Source organism: Bos javanicus, chromosome 29 (assembly GCF_032452875.1).
Source record: "Bos javanicus breed banteng chromosome 29, ARS-OSU_banteng_1.0, whole genome shotgun sequence".
Classification (NCBI taxonomy): domain Eukaryota; kingdom Metazoa; phylum Chordata; class Mammalia; order Artiodactyla; family Bovidae; genus Bos; species Bos javanicus.
Genome location: NC_083896.1, coordinates 41,682,311 through 41,704,095, shown reverse-complemented (window position 1 = coordinate 41,704,095; position 21,785 = coordinate 41,682,311). Strand labels below are relative to the sequence as shown.

At 55.9% G+C, this 21,785-nt stretch overlaps 1 protein-coding gene across 2 annotated transcripts; it reads left to right on the top strand.

The window, feature by feature from the left end:
- Window positions 1–6,257: 6,257 nt before the first annotated feature.
- On the top strand, window positions 6,258–19,430 carry CHRM1 (cholinergic receptor muscarinic 1). Of its 2 annotated transcripts, XM_061406704.1 has the most exons (3): window positions 6,258–6,937; window positions 7,375–7,467; window positions 15,492–19,430. In XM_061406704.1, exon 3 carries the CDS (start codon window positions 15,568–15,570, stop codon window positions 16,948–16,950), a length of 1,383 nt encoding a protein of 460 aa, XP_061262688.1. In that variant the 5' UTR covers window positions 6,258–6,937; window positions 7,375–7,467; window positions 15,492–15,567; the 3' UTR covers window positions 16,951–19,430. The 2 variants fall into 2 exon arrangements, with proteins under 2 accessions (XP_061262688.1, XP_061262689.1); XM_061406705.1 differs by lacking the exon at window positions 7,375–7,467 and having other exon boundaries at window positions 6,363–6,937.
- The last annotated feature ends 2,355 nt before the right edge of the window (window positions 19,431–21,785 follow it).

The window sequence follows — 21,785 nt, the reverse complement described above, 5'->3', positions numbered from 1 at the left end:
GGGAAGCCTGGCGTGCTGCAGTCCATGGGGTCGCAAAGAGTCTGGACAGGACTGAGCAACTGAACAACAACAAATGAAGTGTTTACAAACTCGGTAGCCAGTAGCAAGTGCTGCAAGCAAGGTCAGATCAGAACAGATCTGATCAGTCGCTCAGTCGTGTCCGACTCTGCAACCCCATGAATCGCAGCACACCAGCCCTCCCTGTCCATTACCAACTCCTGGAGTTCACTGAGACTCACGTCCATTGAGTCAGTGATGCCATCCAGCCATCTCATCCTCTGTCGTCCCCTTCTCCTGCCCCCAATCCCTCCCAGCATCAGAGTCTTTTCCAATGAGTCAACTCTTCACATGAGATGGCCAAAGTACTGGAGTTTCAGCCCTAGCATCATTCCTTCCAAAGAAATCCCAGGGCTGATCTCCTTCAGAATGGACTGGTTGGATCTCCTTGAAGTCCAAGGGACTCTCAAGAGTCTTCTCCAACACCACAGTTCAAAAGCATCAATTCTTCGGCGCTCAGCCTTCTTCACAGTCCAACTCTCACATCCACACATGATCACTGGAAAAACCATAGCCTTGACTAGATGGACCTTTGTTGGCAAAGTAATGTCTCTGCTTTTGAATATGCTATCTAGGTTGGTCATAACTTTCCTTCCAAGGAGTAAGCATCTTTTAATTTCATGGCTGCAGTAACCATCTGCAGTGATTTTGGAGCCCAGAAAAATAAAGTCTGACACTGTTTCCACTGTTTCCCCATCTATTTCCCATGAAGTGATGAGACCGGATGCCATGATCTTCGTTTTCTGAATGTTGAGCTTTAAGCCAACTTTTTCACTCTCCACTTTCACTTTCATCAAGAGGCTTTTTAGTTCCTCTTCACTTTCTGCCATAAGGGTGGTGTCATCTGCATATCTGAGGTTATTGATATTTTCTTGATTCCAGCTTGTGTTTCCTCCAGTCCAGCGTTTCTCATGATGTACTCTGCATATAAGTTAAATAAACAGGGTGACAATATACAGCCTTGACGTATTCCTTTTCCTAATTGGAACCAGTCTGTTGTCCCATGTCCAGTTCTAACTGTTGCTTCCCGACCTGCATACAGATTTCTCAAGAGGCAGATCAGGTGGTCTGGTATTCCCATCTCTTTCAGAATTTTCCACAGTTTATTGTGATCCACACAGTCAAAGGCTTTGGCATAGTCAATAAAGCAGAAATAGATGCTTTTCTGGAACTCTCTTGCTTTTTCCATGATCCAGTGGATGTTGGCAATTTGATCTCTGGTTCCTCTGCCTTTTCTAAAAGCAGCTTGAACATCAGGAAGTTCACGGTTCACATATTGCTGAAGCCTGGCTTGGAGAATTTTTAGCATTACTTTACTAGCGCGTGAGATGAGTGCAATAGTGCGGTAGTTTGAGCATTCTTTGGCATTGCCTTTCTTTGGGATTGGAATGAAAACTGACCTTTTCCAGTCCTGTGGCCACTGCTGAGTTTCCAAATTTGCTGGCATATTGAGTGCAGCACTTTCACAGCATCATCTTTCAGGATTTGAAATAGCTCAACTGGAATTCCATCACCTCCACTAGCTTTGTTCGTAGTGATGCTTTCTAAGGCCCACTTGACTTCACATTCCAGGATGTCTGGCTCTAGGTCAGTGATCACACCATGCAAGCAAGGTACCCAACTCCTATTTCTTCCTAGAGCTAGATCTGCACCATCCTTTACTCACCCATGCCAACGAAAAGTCTTCACCGTAGTCTATGAAGAAGGAATATGTACTACCATTTCTTCCCCCCGCGAAGGAAAATACGCTCTGGGCACCAGCCCCAGGCACCCAGGCCTCTCGGCGCCCCGGTCCCAGGCAAGAAGCAGCGCTGGCCGCTAGAGGGCGCAGCGGGAACTGCAGAGAGCGGTGGGTACAACTGGAGCGGCCCGGGCAGCGAGTACTGAGTTCAAGGACCCGGGCGGAGGATCGGAGAGTGAAGAGCAGCCCCCTGCCACGGATGGACTTGCTGCGCCTGTGCGAGGCGAGGGTCTCGCCAAGAGATGGGTGGGAGAGGGATCCGGCTTAGGCTCCACTCGCCTGGCTCCGTCCCTTTCCTCGCTTTCGTGGGCTTCGAGCTTCGGTCTCCGCCTCGGTGGGAAATTCGAAGACAGAGTACATGCCCTCGGGAGTCGGAGTCGGAGGGAAGGGTGTTACCAGGAAAAGAAGCAAATTTAGCTGGGTCGGGAGCAGGGAACACCGAAATCCGTCCTGTCTCACCCGGCCACTCCCTGGGCACTCGGACTCAGCTACACAGAGTTTGGGGAAAGCCTTGTGCATCAAAACCTCAGGGCCGGGATCCCGCCCTAAGATTCTGCCCACACCTCGACCTAACTTCTCTCCAGCACCCTCACGTCGTCCTGGGCCCGGGCCGGGGCCCCTATACCGTGTGGCGTGAAAACATGGGGCCGGGTGTCCATTAACCAAGCGTAGCAAAGTCGATGCTGTTAATCCGATTTTTCGAGCTGCTTTTGGCCACAGAGATTTGCGCGAGAAGCACGGGCCTCCATCGCGCGGCGGAAAGCGCGTCTTTCCTCCGTCCCGGCCGCACGGCCACAGTGCGTCCAGCTCCTAGGCGGCAGCAAGTGACCTGGACTCCGAGGTCCTCACAGACGGAACAAGGGAACGCTAACGCGCGCCCTGAGGGAACGCAGCTTCTCCCCGCGCCCCAGTCCCACCGGGATCCAGAGATTCGCCCAGGATGCGTTGCCTCGGTTCCCAACAATCACCGCCCGACCCCGGGCGCCCGGTTAACTCGACCCCACCGGCCGTGAGGACTAGGCAGCGCCCCTGCAGGTTCAGGCCGCGCGAGGCGCCACTCTTCGGGTCGCCAGACTCCATCCTTTTTTGGAAGCTGACAGGCGGCGCTGGGCTTTTGTGGGCCCTCCGCCTGCCCCGAGGCTCCCAGAACAGAGCCATGCCGGGGAGGTGAAGCGCCCAGGAGGTGAAGGGGAGATTGTTCCTAAGAGGCCTTATCTTTGCAACTAGACTGGGAAAGGCCCAATTTCCTGTCCAAGATGATGCCTTTGTAGAAGTCACCTTCCTCCAGCCCCCTGGGCTGCAGGGACTGCAGGGGATCGGGAGGGGCACCTTTCTAGGCCTCCTCCATCTTTTAAATCTGGGAATTAGTCCCTCCGCACGGAAGGTGAGAGGGAGAGGGTAACGAGGCTGAGGGCCTAAAGCAGTGGGGGTCGGGGTGGGGGGAACATATCAAGGAAGCGTACCCCCAGGACGACCGGCTGCCTGCCCTCTGGGAATGGAGGCCCCTTCCCACCACCGGTGAGATCACCAACCCAGGTGCATTCCAGAGGGCGCTGAGGACCAACCCTAGGTCTGGTGGAGGCTGGGAGGGCCGCCCACTCCGCCACCTTCTCCCAGAGCAGGAAGCAGCACTGATAAGCGGCAAGTTTATCTCGGTTTGAGTTGCTAAAGTGGCTTCAAGCCGAGGGTGAAGGCTAAGCTGAGGGGCTGCGAGCGCACAGCAGGACCGCAGCGCTCACTTCCTTCCCGCATCGGCGCGCGGCTTTCAGCCAAGATCCTCGAATTTTTACAAATGCTGTCACCGGTTTCTGACATCCCTGAAGCCTTCACTCTCCCTCCGCGACCCCAGTCCCCGGACCGCCCCAGGCACGCTGACCGCATCCTACGTGAAACCCCCTGGCACGCTAGCTGCTTATACCTCTACTCATCTGTAAAATGGGAATAATAATAGAAGCTCCCTCTGGGAGTTGCAGTGAGAAACAAAACTAGTTAATTAAGAGCCCTTAACAGTACCGGACACTTAGTAAGTGCTCAATACGAGTTATAAATAACAATGATAATGGCTTTCACTTGTAACAAACGCCAGTGCCAGGTTTAACCTGCAACTGGCGATCAAACAGCGCCGTCAGGGAAGTATTTCTAAGTGCCCTGAGTGATGATGAAACAGACGTAGAGGGGGCCCTAACTTGCTCAGGGCGCCTCCACTGGGGAGCGGGAGAGCTAGTTCCCACCCAGGGCAGCTTCTCTCCTCCTCCAGGAGAGGAGGCTGAGAGAGGAACCCGGCCCTCCGGGACGACCCCCTGTTCCCCCGGTGGCCTAAAGGAGTGAGTGAATCCTCGGCCAGGCGACCAAAATAGCAACGGCCAGGAGCCTGTGCGAACAGGGATCCCGCCCGAAAGGCCAGAAAAGGGAAATGGCCGAGGTCAAGCCCGGCCGTCCGACTGCGGCTGAGGGTCGCGCGGGGGCGGGGCTGGACCCCCACGTGCGCCGCCTGCCGCTGCCTCGCCGAGCCCTTTGTCGCGAGCAGCCGCGTTCGTGCCGCACTCGGTGGCTTAAAATAAAGACAATGTTCCCAGCCTCCCTGCGGCTAAATCCGGCGCGGGTGCGGGGGCGGTGAGAGAGCCGGGTAGGAGAGCTTCTCCCGGCCCTACCTCCCTTCTCCCTTCCTGCCTCAGTTTCCCCATCTGGTAAGCGGACTCAGCCAAGCCTGGGGCCGAGAACATACAATCGGGGGTGGGCTGGGGCGGAGGGCGTCACCCCCCTGCCTCCGCGGCTGCACGGACTTAAAGAGCAAACAAATCTCTTGGGACAGAGAGGGGCACCCAGGAGGAGGCAAGGGAAAGCTGGTCACCCTCCTCTCCCGCCTACAAAATAAGTGTTTTTATTTCTAAAGGGACGTGTGCAGAGGCGGTGGGAGAAGAGAAAAGGGAGACCAAGGAGCTTGGGGGGAGGGGGCAAGAAGAGAGCCTGATTCAGACTCGGAAATGGATGTTGAGCGTGGAGGCCTGACACCCCCACACTCAGCCACGTGTACGCGCACAAGTACACGCAGCCCCACCGCGCGCACAAGCCGCCGCCGCAAATGGAGCGCAGTCCAGCAGGGGGCAGCGGGTATCCGCGCCCACGGGCAGGGACTGGTCGAGTTCTGACCCTCCCCTGCCCGGCTGGCTGACCCCGGAGTGGGAGGGGGTTGCTCAGATTCCTCTCCAAGCGGCAGGGTCTCCTGGACTTCAGAGAGGAGGTAGCCTGGGTGCTTGCTCTAGGCGCAGCTGGCTTTGAGAAGCAGAGATGCCCCCACATGTACCTGCCACGTGTGCCCACCCACCAGAGGCACGATGGTGGCTGGCCGCACCCCAGGGACCAGAGTTTCCGCTCCACCTGACTCCATTGGCAACCGGGGCTCCGGCCTGAGGAAGCCCAGGTTACCCTCAGGCATCAGGATTGAGAGGGGTGCTGGATGCTGGGAAGGGCAAGGGGCCAGTGGTAGGGCAGTTCCCAACCACACACCGTCCCCCAGCCCCTCCAGAGTTTCGAGCTCAGAGCTGAGGGACCTGAGTGCAAACACTTGCCAAGCACATTTTAAACCCACCTCTGCTCTTTGGTTTTCTCATCTACATCCTGCGAATAGATGATCCTGGTCCTTCTGGCTTTCCACCCCAGGGCTTCAGCACAGCCCAGGGAAGCAAAGGACCCAGCAGTAGCCTCCCCACCTCTGCTCTGTGGCCAGCACCCCAGGAGGTCTCTAGGACCAGGTGAGGACTGGGTACGACCCAAGTCTCTATGGCAAAAGGTCCCCAGGGGTTCTATCTCTGAGGAAACTCAACACAGAAATCCAAACCAGCCTGGGGGGTGGGGGGTTGGGGGGGGGAACGCAGTGCTGACCAAGCAGTGGGGCTCCCGGAGGGTGGGGGGAAGGAAGGGCAGCCTGCCACCTGCCAGGGGCACGCCTGTGAGCCCCAAGTGGGAGTCAGGGGAGACAGAGTTTGACAGGCTGGGAGGAGAGCTGTCTGTCTGCCTGTCTGTCTGTCTTCCAGGTGGAAGCTGGGGGTGGCACAGGCAGAGAGGTAGAGGCTGCCTCACTTGTCAGAATTAGCAAGTTCCACAGTTGGGCAACACTCATACACACACCGAACACAGACACACGTCCTGGCTTCAGACCCATGGGGCGACACCTGCGTTTCCACCGGCTGCACGGTGACATGCGTACTCAGGGACACAAATGTGCAGGGCACTCAGCAACGCATGGAGCAGGTATACATGCCCCCACACACACAATCATCCCCGCAAACCATTCACCCATGTGCCCTCACACCCGGCTGTGCAGCGGGGACAGAAAACCAGCACGCGGGCTCGGGCTCGGCGGCCGCTCAGCCCTCAGCCCGGGGTGCGCGCGCCAGCCCTCTGGGTCTGTTCCAAGTTGGAGCCTCTCACGTGAGGCCCAATGTGTCATTTCCAAACAGAAGGAATCCAGCTCCTTCCCAGCAGGGAGAAAGAGCAGGGTGTGGGGCTGGGTGGGTGGGCGCGTGGGCACGTGCAAGGGGGCAGGGCGTGTGTGCTGGGGAAACAGGCATGTGAACACCGACCGGCCTGGTACAGCAGGCTGGGGGCTCTAAGGCTGGGTGGGGGAAGTGTGCCTTTGTGAGAGTGTGTGTGTGAGCTCGTGTGTGTGTGTGTGTGTGTGTGTGTGTGTGTGTGTGTGCAGCCGAGCCTGTGTGCTTTGGGTGTGGGTGTTTGTCTCCCTGTATCCGCCTTCTCTCCCGTTCTGGACTTTTAGCCTTCCTGGGCTCATCTCCCTCCTGTCCTGCACCCTACCTGTAGAAGCTGGAATTGGGTGCCCTAGTGGAGAAGGAGGCCATGCTCCAGGGCCCACTGTAACCCCGGACGCTGCCCGAGGCTTCCCTCTAGCTCCCCCTCCCTTCCTTTCCTCTCTTTCCTCCCTCCCTCTTTCTCTTCCTCCCTCCCCACCAAGGCTGGCGTGCCAGGGGGTGGGACATGCCAATCACCGGCTGTGCCTCTCCGGCTGCCAGCACAGGGCGCAGCTCCCCCCGGGAGCCAGGTGTTTGGGTCCCTGGAGACGCCGCCAGCCCCCCGGAGAGACAGCAGGGCTGAGGACCCTTCAGACCCCTCTCCAGCCCCATGGTGAGTATGTTTGAGAGGGCTTGGGAGGGGCTCCACTGAGGTGGGGGCAGTAGAAGCAGGGTCCTCGAGCAAGGCAGGGACCAGGACTAGAAGGAAATGAGGAGGGACCCCAGAGAGAGGAGGGGGCCAGGGAGGGGTCTAGAGGCCAAGGCTCTGCAACGCTGCTCCAAGTACCCCATCTCCTGGCTTCTGGTGGATACACCTAATGTTTTTCTGGGGTTCAGCTGGAAAAGGAGCTGGGGAGCCCCTAGAACTCTGGACCCGGAGCCCAGAAGGGATCAGCTTGCCATGCAGCAGGCAGAGCCCCCAAGCCCCAGAGACAGTGTAGGGAGGGCAGGGGACCAAGAGGTAGCCCTTGCCACCAGAATCTTTTGGGAGGTTGACCGCCCCCCCCGACTGGGGTGCCAGTCTCAGAACCTCCTCCTCTCCTCCCTCAGGGAACCCTGACTCCCACCATCCCCATCCACCTTCAGCCCCTCCACGATGGACTGAACCAGGCTGCTGGCCAGATGGACAAGCGGGATGCCAAGGTGGGTGCCAGGCCAGAGACCAGCAGGAGACCAGGCCAAGAGCTCCAGGGCTCCTGGGGGACACGGGCGCATGGACAGCCACGCTGGCCAGGGAACATGGTCCTGATGTGTCCAGGAGCCCAGAGGGCCCTCCCTATGTCCGTAGTACCTTGGGCTCCCGCAGGGCAGATCACAGCCCTATACCCAGGTAATGCATTGATACGAATGGGCACCCATGCCAGTTACCCATCCCAGGACCCCCAGACTTCACAATGTGGGGATGGGCTGGAGGCCAGGCACTCTGATTCTTGCAGAGTGCCAGCTTCTGAGCTGGCATCTGGGGAGGGGGTGGGCAGCTTTCATCTGGTCACTCCGACAGGTGCTGCTTGGGGGGTTATCAGTGCCAGTGGAGAGTCACTGCTTCCCAGAAAACATACCTGCAGCACTGCCCAGGCTGACCCAGGGCCTCCTGCCCAAATGGCCGGAAGGAGTCAGTCTGTCTCCTGCAGCTGGACAGTCTCCTGCCCCTGGGTAATCAGCTGCTCACTGAGCTGTCAGATGACAGTTGGTTCTCTGCCCCCTGACCTCAGCCACTGGGCAAGCTGTGATCGCCACTGCGATACGGAAGGCAGGGGAGGAAATGATGAAATGGGGCTGCAGAAGATGTGACTCTGGGCTCCTAGGATGGGTCCTGGAGGGCTGAGAACTGGATCCCCAAGTGCAAAGAGGAGTCCAGAGGGTCAAGAAGAGGGTAGGCAGAAGTCATGTCAGACTAGAAAGGAACCTCCCCATTGTACAGATGGAGAGACTGAGGCTGAGGAAGGGGCAGGGACATGCTCATGGTCACAGAAGGAATATCGAGGGGTCTGGCTGGGGCCGTTCTCCTCACCCTCAGTACAGCCTTGAACTCCCACCTCCATGAGCAGGATGATGGGGTGGGGGGAGCAGCGAGCTCTGTGAGCTGGGGCTCCTGGGCGGGTGGGGAGAGGTGGGTGAACATCTCGCTGGGTTTGTGTTCTGCTGTGATGCCATGGTGATGCCTAGAAAGATGGGGGAGGGAGGGAGAGAGAAGAAAGGAAATGGGGAGGGGAGCGCAAGGAGTAGAGCAGAGGGCACGTGGAAAGGAGGATGAAGGCCAGGTACTTCTGATGCCACCTGGCAGAGTGGGCTCTGGGGCCCAGCCTGCTAACTGCCAGGCTCTGACATGATCCGGCTAAAGTTGGGCAACTGGTTAAGGTCCATCAACAGTGAGAGTATTTGGCACTGGTTCTAAGGCTGACGCTCCTCTTCCGGCTCAGCCGTGCATTTATGAGCAGTTAACTGATGGCTCCTGCCCTTCCCTGGGGTAGTCAGCACTCCCCCGGAGTGACTGTTGAGCCTGGAAAGGTGATAAAGTGTATCAGTTTACCCCCTCTTTTCCAAAGCCAGACATCAGAGGTGGAAGCTGTGTAAACCTTCAATGGGTCAAGAGCTATCTTCAGAGAAAAATTAACCCTGGGGTGGGGAGAGCTACCTCTGACAAGCTGGTTTGGGGTTAAGGCCCCTGCAGAAGGGATGGATGGGTCAGGAGGCCTGGCCAGAGGACTGCCTTCCCTGCACGTGTGAGGTCCCAGGTACCCAGCCCCACGGCCCCGACCTCGTACCTCCTTCTCCCCTGTATCGTCCGTTCTCTCCAGCCAGGATTCTGCCGACTTCCAGAATCACAAGATGGCTTCACTCCTCCCCCTGAATCTCTCCCCCAGCACCCCTCATTCTCTGCCTTCCCTTCTGCACTCCTTGACCAGTGGTAAGATTCAGGAAGCCCCAGTGTTCAAGCATCCCTCTCCCCATCAATCTCTCCCCTCCCCCTTCCTCTTACCAGCCAGATCCCCGGCCCCTGGGGATTGGTCCAGGGCGATGGCTAGCCTGCCCTGCTCAAGGCTCTGACCTCATCCCTTAACTCTTTGAGCCCAGGCTGACATTTTCCTCCCCGACACTGGAAGGCACAGTCCCAGCCCGGTCCTGCCCTGGCCTCCCTGCAGCAGGTGGGGCAGGGCTTCCCTGGTCCATTTGACAGTTGAGGATGCTCCTGAGGATTTTTCTCCAGTCCTTTCAAGCCAGGCAAGGTCTCACAGAGGGGGCAGGGACCTGGCAGGTGAAGGGATACAGGAACTGGACAGAGCGGAGGGACGGTACTCGGGAGCCAGTTCAGACTCCCATCACTCCACCCACCCTCTGTTGCTGCAGGCTCAGCCTCATGCTCAAAGTCCTACAGTCAATCAGGAGATCTCCGTGTACATCCATGGATTTATTCCACAGATGTTTACTGAGCAACTGCTGTGTGCCAAGCAGAGAGCTACGGCTGGACCACCGCCTTCCCGTAGCACTGTGATCGTACGTCATCCAGATAGATGACACACACTGTCACATACACGCACACACACACAGGCAGACAAGATTCTCAGGGAAGGACTGATTCATCCCTATTGATTGATTCAACCCAGGGTTTGGCCAAGCTAGTCAAAGTAGGCAAGGAGGCCATTGAGCCCCCCATCCCCACAGCATTTGGAGTAGGCACCCAAGCGGTTAGCCCTGGAGGCAGACTGTTGTTCGGTCACAAAGTCACATCCGACTCTTGGTGACCCCGTGAACTGCCGCACACCAGGCTGCAGGCAGACCACCTAAGTCCAAATCCTGACTGCCTCAGTGAAGAGCTATCAGGTTAGAGCCTCATTGGTCCTTTTGCCAATTGAAGATAATAGAACCTATTTCCCAAGAATTTGTAACAGGTCAATTAAATCATGTTATGTAATGCTTAGAGACATGTCTGCTTATAGTAAGCAGCCTGTAAATATTAGTTGCTATGATAATATTACTAAAAGCTCCCAAAGACCTTTATCAGGAAGCCACAGTTCTGGGCAGAAAAGTGCCTCCTGTTTCCTTTCTACCTTCCTCTATCCCAGACACCCTCAGAGGATGTCCCAACCCATCCCCATAAAGACCCTCATCATTTCTCTCTTTTCTTTTTAATTTTTGGCTGTGCTGTGAGGCATGTGGGATCTTAATTCCCCGACCAAGATCACACCCGTGCCCCATGCCTTGGAAGTGCAGAGCCTCAACCGCTGGACCGCCAGAGAAGTCCCACCCCTACTCCAGTTTCTTATTCTCACTCAGCAATGCACACACTCTCACACACAAACACTCATCCTATAGAAAGATACCAGGTCGGGACTAGAACTTACCCAAGGTCACCCAGCAAGACAAGAGCAGAGATGGGGCTTGAAGCAAAGGCAATGCAAGGACTTCCTTGGGGAGTCTTCCCCTCAGCCCCTGTGATCCCCACTAACCAACCACCCCACTCCCATGGATGTTTTCACAGAATATGCTATGCAATACAGCTTCCACCACACACACACCCCTTTCAACCAGAGGGCTAACCCTAAGTCCTTCCCCTGTAGAAATTCTGGAGCTGCTGCTGAACCCTGGCACCCAGACTTTCAGCCCAAGGGAATTCCCCACAGGGAAATCACCCACAGTCTCTGGAAGCCACATTCTTTCTCAGCCATCATCTTGCTGACCCACCAGTAGCCTTAAAGAGGCTTTGCCTTATTGAAGATTGCCCCCAGTAAGGAGTTAAGGAAACCTGCTCAAGGTCATACAGCAGGGACCAGAGCAGGCCTCCAGGAACCTTCTCTGGAGCAAATTACAGTCCAAGAGGGGTCTGGGGGAGGACCCCCGCTTCTGATTGTGGAGGAAAGATAAAGTCACAGATGGCTCTCTTCCTGGGCCGCATCCCAAGGGCTCAGAAGGTCCAGCCGGTGGCAAGAATCAGGGTCCAGTTTGCCAGAACCTCTGCCCTTCTCTTTCCCCCAGCTGTCCCCGAAGGGAGGCCCTCACATCTCATAGATGGGGCACAGAGGGTCGGCTAAGAGGAAAGAATGTGGCCTTGAAGCCTGCAGGTCCGGGGCTGAGAGAAGCTAAATGAGCCTTCAGCCCCGGCAGCCTCCCCTCCAGGACCTGGTCCATTTTATAGGTGAGGATGTTCTTAGCTATTCTCTCCTGTGCTTTCAAGCCATCTTGGAATCCTGGTTTTAGGATCCTGTAAAATCTCCCCAGATGTCAGGCTGGTCCCAGTCCTCCACTGGACAAATGAGCAGTCTGGGGACCAGAGATGGGCTCTGCCAGGATCTGGAGAGGAAAGGGCAGGGGACAGTCAGATGAGAGTCAGTGGATCAGAATGAGGAGTCAGGAACAATAGCAGAGGCTGTTGACTGAGTGTCATTTCAGAGCCAAGCACTTTGGATACTATTATTCTTATTGGACACAACTGAAGCGACCGAGCACAGCACAGCACATTCTTATCAGCAGGCTTCGCAGGTGCAGTGGTAGAGAATCTGCCTGCCAGTGCAGGAGACCCAAGAGACCCGGGTTCGATGCCTAGGCCAGGAAGATCCCCTGGAGGAGGAAATGGCAAGCCACTCCAGTATTCTTGCCTGGAAAATTTCATGGACAGAGGAGCCTGGCTACAGTCCATGGGGTCACAAAGAGTTGGACAAGACTGAACATGCATGTATCCCCATCAGCTGAGGGAGGCAGGGCTACAGGGAAGGAAAGGTTAAGTCATTGCTAATGATCACACAGCTAGGAAGGGACAGCGTGGAGATTCAAACCCAGGGCTGTGATCAGCAATGCAGGAATTAGGGTGAGGCGAGTGAGGTGCTCGCCTTGGAGCAAAATTCAAGGAGTGGGTACAAAAATACCTCACTAGTCAAGATAAATAATATTGTAATGTAATAGTTTTGAAAATCAAACAGCAAATTACAGCCCACAGGCGGCCTGTTTTTGTAAATCAAGTTTGGTCAGAACCAGGGCCAGCAGGATTAGGGCGAGGCATGGGCGATGAGGTGTTCGCGCAGATGCAGGGTTGGATCTGTCTCAGTTTAAAATTGTGTGCATGATGGATGTTTTGCATTGATTTCTATTCTTTAAATGTCACGTTAAAATGTTACTTCCTTCATGACTGAGTTTGGGGCATCTACTTAAATTCTGCAGGCAAAGCAAGTGCCTCCCTCATCCCACCTAGTCCTCACCCTGGTGCGGTGTGAGGGCCAAGTACAGTGGCAGAGCGCCGGTCACACCCCTGCAGTTGCGGAGGGTACAGGCCTGTAAGCTCGGGCCTGTAAGCTCCTCTTCTGTTCAGTCTTCGCAGGTCTTGTCCCAGGGAGCCGCTGGAGGCTACAGAACTGCCCCCAAGGCACCCAGGCTTGGGATGTGGACGCCAGCACCCAGTCTGGGAACCAGGAGACCTTAGACTACACAATACCTTTTTCTTTTTGCTCTGGGCCTCAGTTGCTCCATTTCTGCAACGGGCACAAACAGCACTGAGTCTAGATGATCAAACGGATCACAATAGTTCAGGGTTACCTGTCAAGGGTAGTTTCCACCAGTGACCTCACAGGGAAAAGCCCAAGCACCTACAGTCTGATCCCAGCCTCCTGCCTGACTTCCATTAAGGGACGAGGTTGCAACAGAGCTCAGTAAGCAAGATAAATCATATTTTAGTGTAATATTTTTAGTTCAAATTGGCAAACTATGGCTCCTAAGCCAACAACCAGGGGGGTTTTATATTTATTTTTATCTATTTACTTATTTAGCTACACTAAATAAGTGTAGTGTAGTATATTTAGCTACAGGGTCTTAGCTGTGGCAGGTGGAATCTAGTTCCCTGACCAGGGATCAAACCCAAGACCCCTGCGTTGGGAGCATGGAGCTTAGCCACTGGACCACCTGACCATCAGTTTTATAAATAAAGTTTCATTGGAACTTACTGCTTGGGCTCCAATCCTGGTTCCTACTTTAGCTGTGTGATCTTGTACAAATTCTTGTGTTTTTCTCAGCCTTAGTTTCTTCATCTATAAAATGGAAAGAAAAACAATCCCTAGGTCATAGATTCCTTGTTAAGGTTAAGTGAAAAAGGAACATAGGTACTCTGAGTAGTGACTGGCCCTAAGGAATGCTAACTAATAGCAGTGACCATTGTTATTGTTAGTTGCTGTTATCATAGAATTGGGGGGGGGACGTGGCATGTGGGATCTTAGTTCCCCAACCAGGGATCAGGTTTGAACCTATGCCCCCTGCAGAGGAACTGCAGAGCCGCAACCACTGAACCACCAGTGAATTCCCCATAGTATTAGAAATTTTCATCAAAGAAGCAGACACTTCAGGGCAGGAGGGAGCCCTTGTTGCTACCCTTGCTGTGTTCATGGGAACCATGGACCAGGGCTATTCTAAGCACTTGACATCCATTTACTCTTTAAGCCAGGCAATAATTCCGCAAGCATTAGCTAGGGACAGGCATTATTACCATTTGTCAGCTAAGGAAACCCAGGCATATAGCAGTGGCATCGCTAGAGGAGACCACACACCCAGTACATGGTATGGCCTGGATTCAAATGCAGACAGTCTGACTCCAGAGCCCAGGTTTTTCAGCCAGGACTTCCCCTTGTGCCCCGTCATGTGCAAATTGTCCCAGACCCAGGAGCACTGACAGCCACAGCCTGTCTTGCTCTGTCACACTCTGAATTCCTCATCCTGAGAGTTGCTGTCACACAGACACCCCTAGCCACGCAGCACCAAGGCATCCCTCACCAGTGACCTCTCACAGACTCTAGTCTCCTCATCACAGACCAGGTCCCCAGGAACACCAGGGCTTGCTGGGTCTCTGCCCAACGTCTCTCCCTTGGAATTTTTCCAAGGATACCGGCCCTGAAGGTAGGAGAAGACCCAGTCTCTTCAACCAACAGAAGGATGTCTGAAGCACTGAACGAGAACATCCAGCAGCAAGGCCGGGGCTGAGCGGCTGGGCCTCTGCCAGGCCAGTGGTCGCTAAGAGTCATGGCTTTTCTCTCTACCCACCCTTAGTGCCCGGGCTGGACTCCAGCTTCAGGCAGTCTGGGGGATCTTCCTGTTCCCCTTGCTGCCCTCCACTCAGCTGTGGCCTCGCACACTACATCTGTCACCAAACTCCCGCTTATGTGGGAGCTGAGGCCCTCGCCTATGCTGCTTGCTTTTACTCCAGATTTTCCATCACCAGGCGAGTCTGGGCCTGGCTCAACTTCCCCTGATGCCCTCATAAGTGTTTGCTCCAGCCCCAAACTGCGCGTGCGCGCACGTGCCACGCCCCTTTGCTTGTATCTCTTTCCCTCTCTCTTCTTTGGAGACCCCTGCCCGCCCCCCGCCTTCTCAACACTCCCTGTTTCACGGAAGAATCCTGCTGGATCTTCACACACTCTGAAAGTGAGCGAGGGAAGTGGGTTCTGATCACACACCATCTGTGTCGCCATGGCCCAGCCATAGAGCCGGCTGGAACCACGGTTGCCTTTGTGAAATGGGGGTCATAAGAGACCTTCCTCCTACAAATGCTAGATATATATATATATATATATATATTTGGCTGTGCTGGGTCTTCACTGCAGCTGCACAGGCTTCTCTAGTTGTGGTGCGTGGGCTTAGTGCCCCTCTTCCCCCAGGGACTGAACCCATGTCCCTTGCATTGGCAGGTGGATTCTTAACCACTGGGCCACCAGGGAAGTCTGGAATGTTCAACAATTAAATTAGGTAATTGAATTAAGCGCTTAGCCCTGTGTCTGGCATGTAGTAACTACTCAGAAAATGAAAGCTTTAATAAAATTGACTGAAATGCTTTGAAAATGTGGCAGTCCCATGTACGCCAGTCTCCCCACTCCTGCCGCATGAGTTAAGCTAGACAAGCATTAGCAGCAATTTCCCGATGAGAAAATTGAGGCTCGGAGTCTCAATGGTGAAGCTGGAATGGGGACTCAGATCTCTGGATGCCAAAGCCATCCCCTCCCCCTCAGGCCGCTGGTAAATCCATTGGTGGCTGGGAAAGTGCATTCTAAGTGACCAGGCGTGGGCACCAGTGAGGATGGTGTGACGCTGTCTGGTTGCCGCTCTGGGAGGGCAGAGGCTGTGCTCCCAACACCTTCTACTCCAGGCTCTGGGAGGCGTCCTGCAGCCCAACCCAAGCGCATGTCCTCTCTTTTCAGGTGATGACCGGCCCCTGAGGAAGCCCCGTCCTGTGATTAGAGGAAGGGGCTGCCTCCCCTACTCCACCCAGCCACCATGAATACCTCAGCGCCACCTGCCGTCAGCCCCAACATCACCGTCCTGGCACCGGGAAAGGGTCCCTGGCAAGTGGCCTTCATCGGGATCACCACGGGCCTCCTGTCACTGGCCACGGTGACAGGCAACCTGCTGGTGCTCATCTCTTTCAAGGTCAACACGGAGCTCAAGACGGTCAACAACTACTTCCTGCTGAGCCTGGCCTGTGCCGACCTCATCATCGGTACCTTCTCCATGAACCTTTACACCACGTATCTGCTCATGGGCCACTGGGCTCTGGGCACGCTGGCCTGCGACCTCTGGCTGGCCCTGGACTATGTGGCCAGCAACGCCTCGGTCATGAACCTGCTGCTCATCAGCTTTGACCGCTACTTCTCGGTGACCCGGCCCCTGAGCTACCGCGCCAAGCGCACACCCCGCCGGGCAGCCCTGATGATCGGCCTGGCCTGGCTGGTTTCGTTCGTGCTCTGGGCCCCGGCCATCCTCTTCTGGCAGTACCTGGTAGGGGAGCGGACGGTGCTGGCCGGGCAGTGCTACATCCAGTTCCTCTCCCAGCCCATCATCACCTTTGGCACGGCCATGGCCGCCTTCTACCTCCCCGTCACGGTCATGTGCGCCCTCTACTGGCGCATCTACCGGGAGACAGAGAACCGGGCCCGGGAGCTGGCGGCCCTGCAGGGCTCGGAGACGCCGGGGAAGGGGGGCGGCAGCAGCAGCAGCTCAGAGCGGTCCCAGCCGGGGGCCGAAGGCTCCCCAGAGACCCCTCCAGGGCGCTGCTGCCGCTGCTGCCGGACCCCCCGGCTGCTCCAGGCCTACAGCTGGAAGGAGGAAGAGGAGGAGGACGAAGGCTCCATGGAGTCCCTCACCTCCTCGGAGGGTGAGGAGCCTGGCTCCGAGGTGGTGATCAAGATGCCCATGGTGGACCCCGAGGCGCAGGCCCCCGCCAAGCAGCCGCCCCGGAGCTCCCCGAATACGGTCAAGAGGCCGACCCGGAAGGGGCGCGAGCGGGCGGGCAAGGGCCAGAAGCCCCGTGGGAAGGAGCAACTGGCCAAGCGGAAGACCTTCTCGCTGGTCAAGGAGAAGAAGGCGGCTCGGACCCTGAGCGCTATCCTGCTGGCCTTCATCCTCACCTGGACGCCGTACAACATCATGGTGCTGGTGTCCACCTTCTGCAAGGACTGTGTCCCCGAGACCCTGTGGGAGCTGGGCTACTGGCTGTGCTATGTCAACAGCACCATCAACCCCATGTGCTACGCGCTCTGCAACAAGGCCTTCCGGGACACCTTCCGCCTGCTGCTGCTCTGCCGCTGGGACAAGCGTCGCTGGCGCAAGATCCCCAAGCGCCCCGGCTCTGTGCACCGCACCCCCTCCCGCCAGTGCTGATGGCCCTCCCGCCTGCATCCCTCCACCCCGGCAGCCCCCGTAGAAATCGGGCAAGGGTGGTGACCTCAGACCCAGGGCCCTGCTCGGGGAGGGGGGCCCCCCCAGGCTTCCGGGGACCCTAGGTCACCTTCCTGCACAACCCAGGGAGACCCCACCAACTTTCCAAACTGGGGAACCCGGGGAACTGGTTCTTGTGTTCCCTTCTGGGTGGGAATAGGCTCTTCACCAGGAAGAAAGCCTGGGAGGGGGTATCCGGACTTTGGATTCCTTGTTTGTGTTCAGGCAGGAAGTCCATGCAGAGCCAGTAGAGCCGGCCAGGAGAAAGGAGGTTTAACCAAGCGGTCCTCCTTGGCCCCAGGAGCTGGCCTGGATCGAGTGGAGGATGGCACCCCCTGCCAGCAGGGAACTGACACCAACTACTGAGAGAAAAGCTTGGCTCAAGGGAGTATCCCTGCTTCCCAGGCGTCCCCTCCTTCCCCAGGGACAGCGCACTCCGCTGGGCCCTCGAACACTCTCCAAGGTGTCCTTATGTGGGTCACCCCCAAGGCAAATGTCCAAGCATCAGCGGGACAATGACACCAGAGGGGACCGATGTGGCCCGTCGCCATCAAGCCCCAAGGCAGCAGGAGGAGGGAGCACCAGGCATCCCGACTGTCCCACTAAGTCATTTCCCTGGGAGTGAGGGGCAGGGATGCCTGCTGTCCAGACCCTGCCCTGGAGAAGCCCTCAGACCCTCCCTCCCTGGCTCACAGACACCACCTGGGTAGATCTGCTCCCTCGGATCTAGCCAGGCCTCCCGCATGCTGCCTGCCTCCGCCCCCAACCCCCACTGGTCTGGCCCAGCACAGGTTCCCTCCTGTGTGCTTGTCCATCTGACCCATGCATGGCCTCCCAGCCACCCTCATCTCCAGGCCCAGCCTGGTCCCAGATGTTCTTTCCTGCCAACCTCAGCAAGCGCTGAGTCTGTGAATAAAGCCACATAACCAGCGGCCACTAAGGGGCCTTCTTCCCTGGGTTAGTTAGCTCTTTTTGTTCCCTCCCTCACACCCCCGCTGGTCGGCTGGCCACACCGTGCAGCTTGCAGGATCTTAGTTACCCTACTAGGGATCGAACCTGTGCCCCCTGCAGTGGAAGCCCAGAGTCCGAACCACTGGACTGCCAAGGAACTCCCTTAAGGACCTGGTCGTAAGCCAGGACAGGATGGGGCAGGGAGGGTCCAAGGACCGTGAGAAGTGGGTCACTGCCCTGAGGGTGGTCTCAGGAGGAGCAGCACCAAGTGGCTGGGTCTGCTGAAACCTGTGAACCCAGCACCCAGCTTCCGGCTCAGGTGAGTAAGGCTGTAGTGGGCAGAGCTGGCTACCGGAAGGAGGAGGACCATGAAATAAATTGCCCCTGCCCATAGCCCAGCATATTCTTCAGCAGCTTTGCCATAAGGGGAACTCATCACTCCCCACCCCAGGGAGAAAAGAAATGCTCCAAAGCCCCATTTACAGATGGGAAGACTGGGGCCCAGTGACCCACAAAGACCTTTCAGGGTTACCCCCAAAGCAACACTTTGAGGGTAACTGCCTGTCTTCCAGACAGTTCACAGCCTCCCAAAGCATTCCACAAAGATGCCCCTCAGGCACTTCACTGGTGAGGGGGCCCCCAAAGCCTAAACCCTAGCAAGGTTAATCCCACAGCGCAGAGCAGTGGCTCTCTGGTTGTCACCGGCGTCCTCAAAACCACCGTTAGGTTCAGTCATTCACTAGGACACAGATCTCAGCAAAGCTGTTATCTTCGTGGTTATAATTATTACCGTGAAAGGATGCAAAGTCAGCAAAGCATAAAAGTGCACAGGCAGAGTCCAGGAGAGACCAGCTGCCAGCTTCCGCTGACCTCTCCCAGTGGAGTCATGGGGACAGCACTTAATTCTCCCAGCAACAATGAGTCGCCACCCCAGAAACACAGTTTCCAGCTGCATGAAGCACTGCCAACCAAGAAGTTCGGCCAAGTCTTGGTGTCTGGTGTTTCATGGAGGCTACTGACCACCCACATGGCTGACCTTAGTTACTTAGTCTCCAGCCCCTTCAGAGGCTATCCCAAGAGGCCCCTGGCTCCCAGATAAGCAAAAATATTCTTATCAAACAGGATATTCCAAGGGTTTAGGGGCTATCTCCCAGGAGCCGGGCAAACCTTTCTTTGGAGCGTGCGAGGTTTAGACAGCCCAGATGCTGGATTGAAAGCTGAGTTAACGCTTCAGTGCACAGTGGTCCTGACCAGCAGCATCAGTATCACCCAGGAACTTGTTAGACATATAAGCTCTTGGGGTTACCCCAGATTTACTGAATCATAAACTCTAGGGGTATAGCCCAGCCATGTCTCAATAAGCTGCCCAGGTGATTGTGACACAGGTTAAAGTCTGAGAAATTCTGACCTAGAGGAATAAGTCATGTACAGATGTGAAAGTTGGACCATAAAAAAAGCTGAGTGCCAAAGAATTGATGCTTTCAAACTGTGGTGCTAGAGATGATTCTTGAGAGTCCCTTGGACAGAAAAGAAATCAAACCAGTCAATCCTAAAGGAAATCAAACCTGAATATTCATTGTAAGGACTCATGCTGATGTTGAAGCTCCAATACTCTGGCCACCTGATGCAAAGAGCTAACTCTTTGGAAAATACCCTGATGCTGGGAAAGATTGAGGGCAGGAGGAGAAGAAGGCGACAGAGGATGAGATGGTTGGATGGCATCATTGACTCAATGGACATGAATTTGAGCAAACTCCCAGAGATGGTGAAGGACGGGGAAACCTGGCGAGCTGCAGTCCATGGGGTCACAAAGGTCACACACGACTTAGTGACTGAACAACAAGACAAATGAAGTCCTAGGTGGGGCTAATCCCTTACAGAGAGAGAAAGAGTGAAGATTCACCCAATATACAGCTGGCAGGACTCCAAGAACCCTTTGAAAAGGAAGCTTCCAATATTATGGGCAGGGAAATCCACTCAAGAGGTGACAGGACAGGCTGGCCAGAGGCTAGTAGGCACACAGCACTGTAGAGAATGACCATAGGACACAAAAGCCCCTCCTCCTCTCCCACAGCACAGCTTCCTGGGTTGTCAGCTCAAGACTCTGAGAAGGTCCCTCCCTGACCACCACCCACCACTTAGGCTTGAGCTCCCTTTAGGTTAAATGCCCTGCCCTGTGTCGAAGGCAGTGGTCCCAGGAAGGGGGGAGGTCCTGAAGAAGCCAAGCAGTGTTGGGAGAGCAGGGGTGTTGGAATCAGACTGGCCTGACCTCTACTGGAGGCCAGGAGTGGAGAGGTCAAAGCTGGTATTCAGATGATGAATGGGGCTGGCAGGTCACAGGTCAATGTGTCCCTTGTCCCAGGCACAGGTCCTACCTGCCCACGCCCCCTCCCCTCAGGCATGTCTCTTAATCCTGTCCCCCCCCACCCACCCATGCCACATGGCTTTCTGAATCTTAGTTCCCAGATCAGGGATCTAACCTGGTCCCCTGCAGTGGAAGCAGAGTCCTAGCCACTGGAGGACCAGGAAATTATCCCCTCCCCTCAGGCATGTCTCTTATTTCCAGTGTCCTCAGCTCTGAAAGGGGAATTAATCCTGCAGAAGTCTTAAGAGGATGAGATGGGCTGTAGGAAAAACACCTAAATGCCTCTACAGGCAGTGTTATCGCAGCATCAGCCGGCTCCGCAGGTGAAAGGCCAGACACCCAGCCCACGTTCAGCCCCACACCTTTCCCCATTCCTCCAGCCTGGGCTTCAAAAAGAGTTCGGAGTCCCATTCCACCAGCCAAGGGAGAAGAAACAGGGCTTGGAGAAACGAATAGGGGCGCCCGGCACGCCTGGGTGGAGGAAGGTGTGCAATCCGGGAAGACTTCCCGGAGATGAGGTCTGAGCTCTGAAGGCCTTGGAAGCAGGATTCCTGCAGCTCCCGCTGCGGGACGACGGACGGAGGAGGCGGGAAGGGCTTGAGTCCTCCGGCCCTGGCTGGACATGGCCTCTCTCTCCTCCCCAAACGCAGCACCCCTTCCTGCTCTGAGGGAGTCCTCGCTCCAGAAACAAGGGCGTTTTGTGCCCCAGCAGGAAGCAGGGAAAGAATGGAATGCCTTTGTGAACTCCACCTCCTCTAGGCTGGAGCAGACCTAGAGAAGGGGGCGAGTTAGGACCGTTTCTCCTCCCGCCGGCCCCCGCCCCTCCGTTCCCATCGTGTCACTTTAGCGCCATCTGCAGGAATAGCCGAGGAATAGCCCTGCCAAGAAAAAGGAGGTACTTCAAACCCGGGTTGGACTGCTTCTGAGAGAAAAGGCTGCTGCTGCTGCTGCTAAGTCGCTTCAGTCGTGTCCGACTCTGTGCGACCCCATAGACTGCAGCCCACCAGGCTCCTCTGCCCCTGGGATTCTCCAGGCAAGAATACTGGAGTGGGTTGCCATTTCCTTCTCCAATGCATGAAAGTGAAAGTGAAGTCGCTCAGTCGTGTCGGACTCTTCCAGACCCCATGGACTGTAGCCTACCAGGCTCCTCTGTCCATGGGATTTTCCAGGCAAGAGTACTGGAGCGGGTTGCCATTGCCTTCTCCACAGAGAATAGGACCACAGGACAAAAGACAGAATAGATGGTCTTGGCCATCTCAGCGCCTGCCCCCATCCCTTAGCAGGAAACCTAGGTCCCCAAAGGGTCAGCTCACTTGGCTGATACTACTTCGAGGCAGGCCCTACCTACCTTTCTCCAGCAGAGCAACTTCCCCAGACAACTTGGAGCTGAATGAGAGGCAACGTGGCATCTAGGGACAAGATCACATTCTCCCAGGCCTCCCGCAGGCTTTTGGAATCCTTA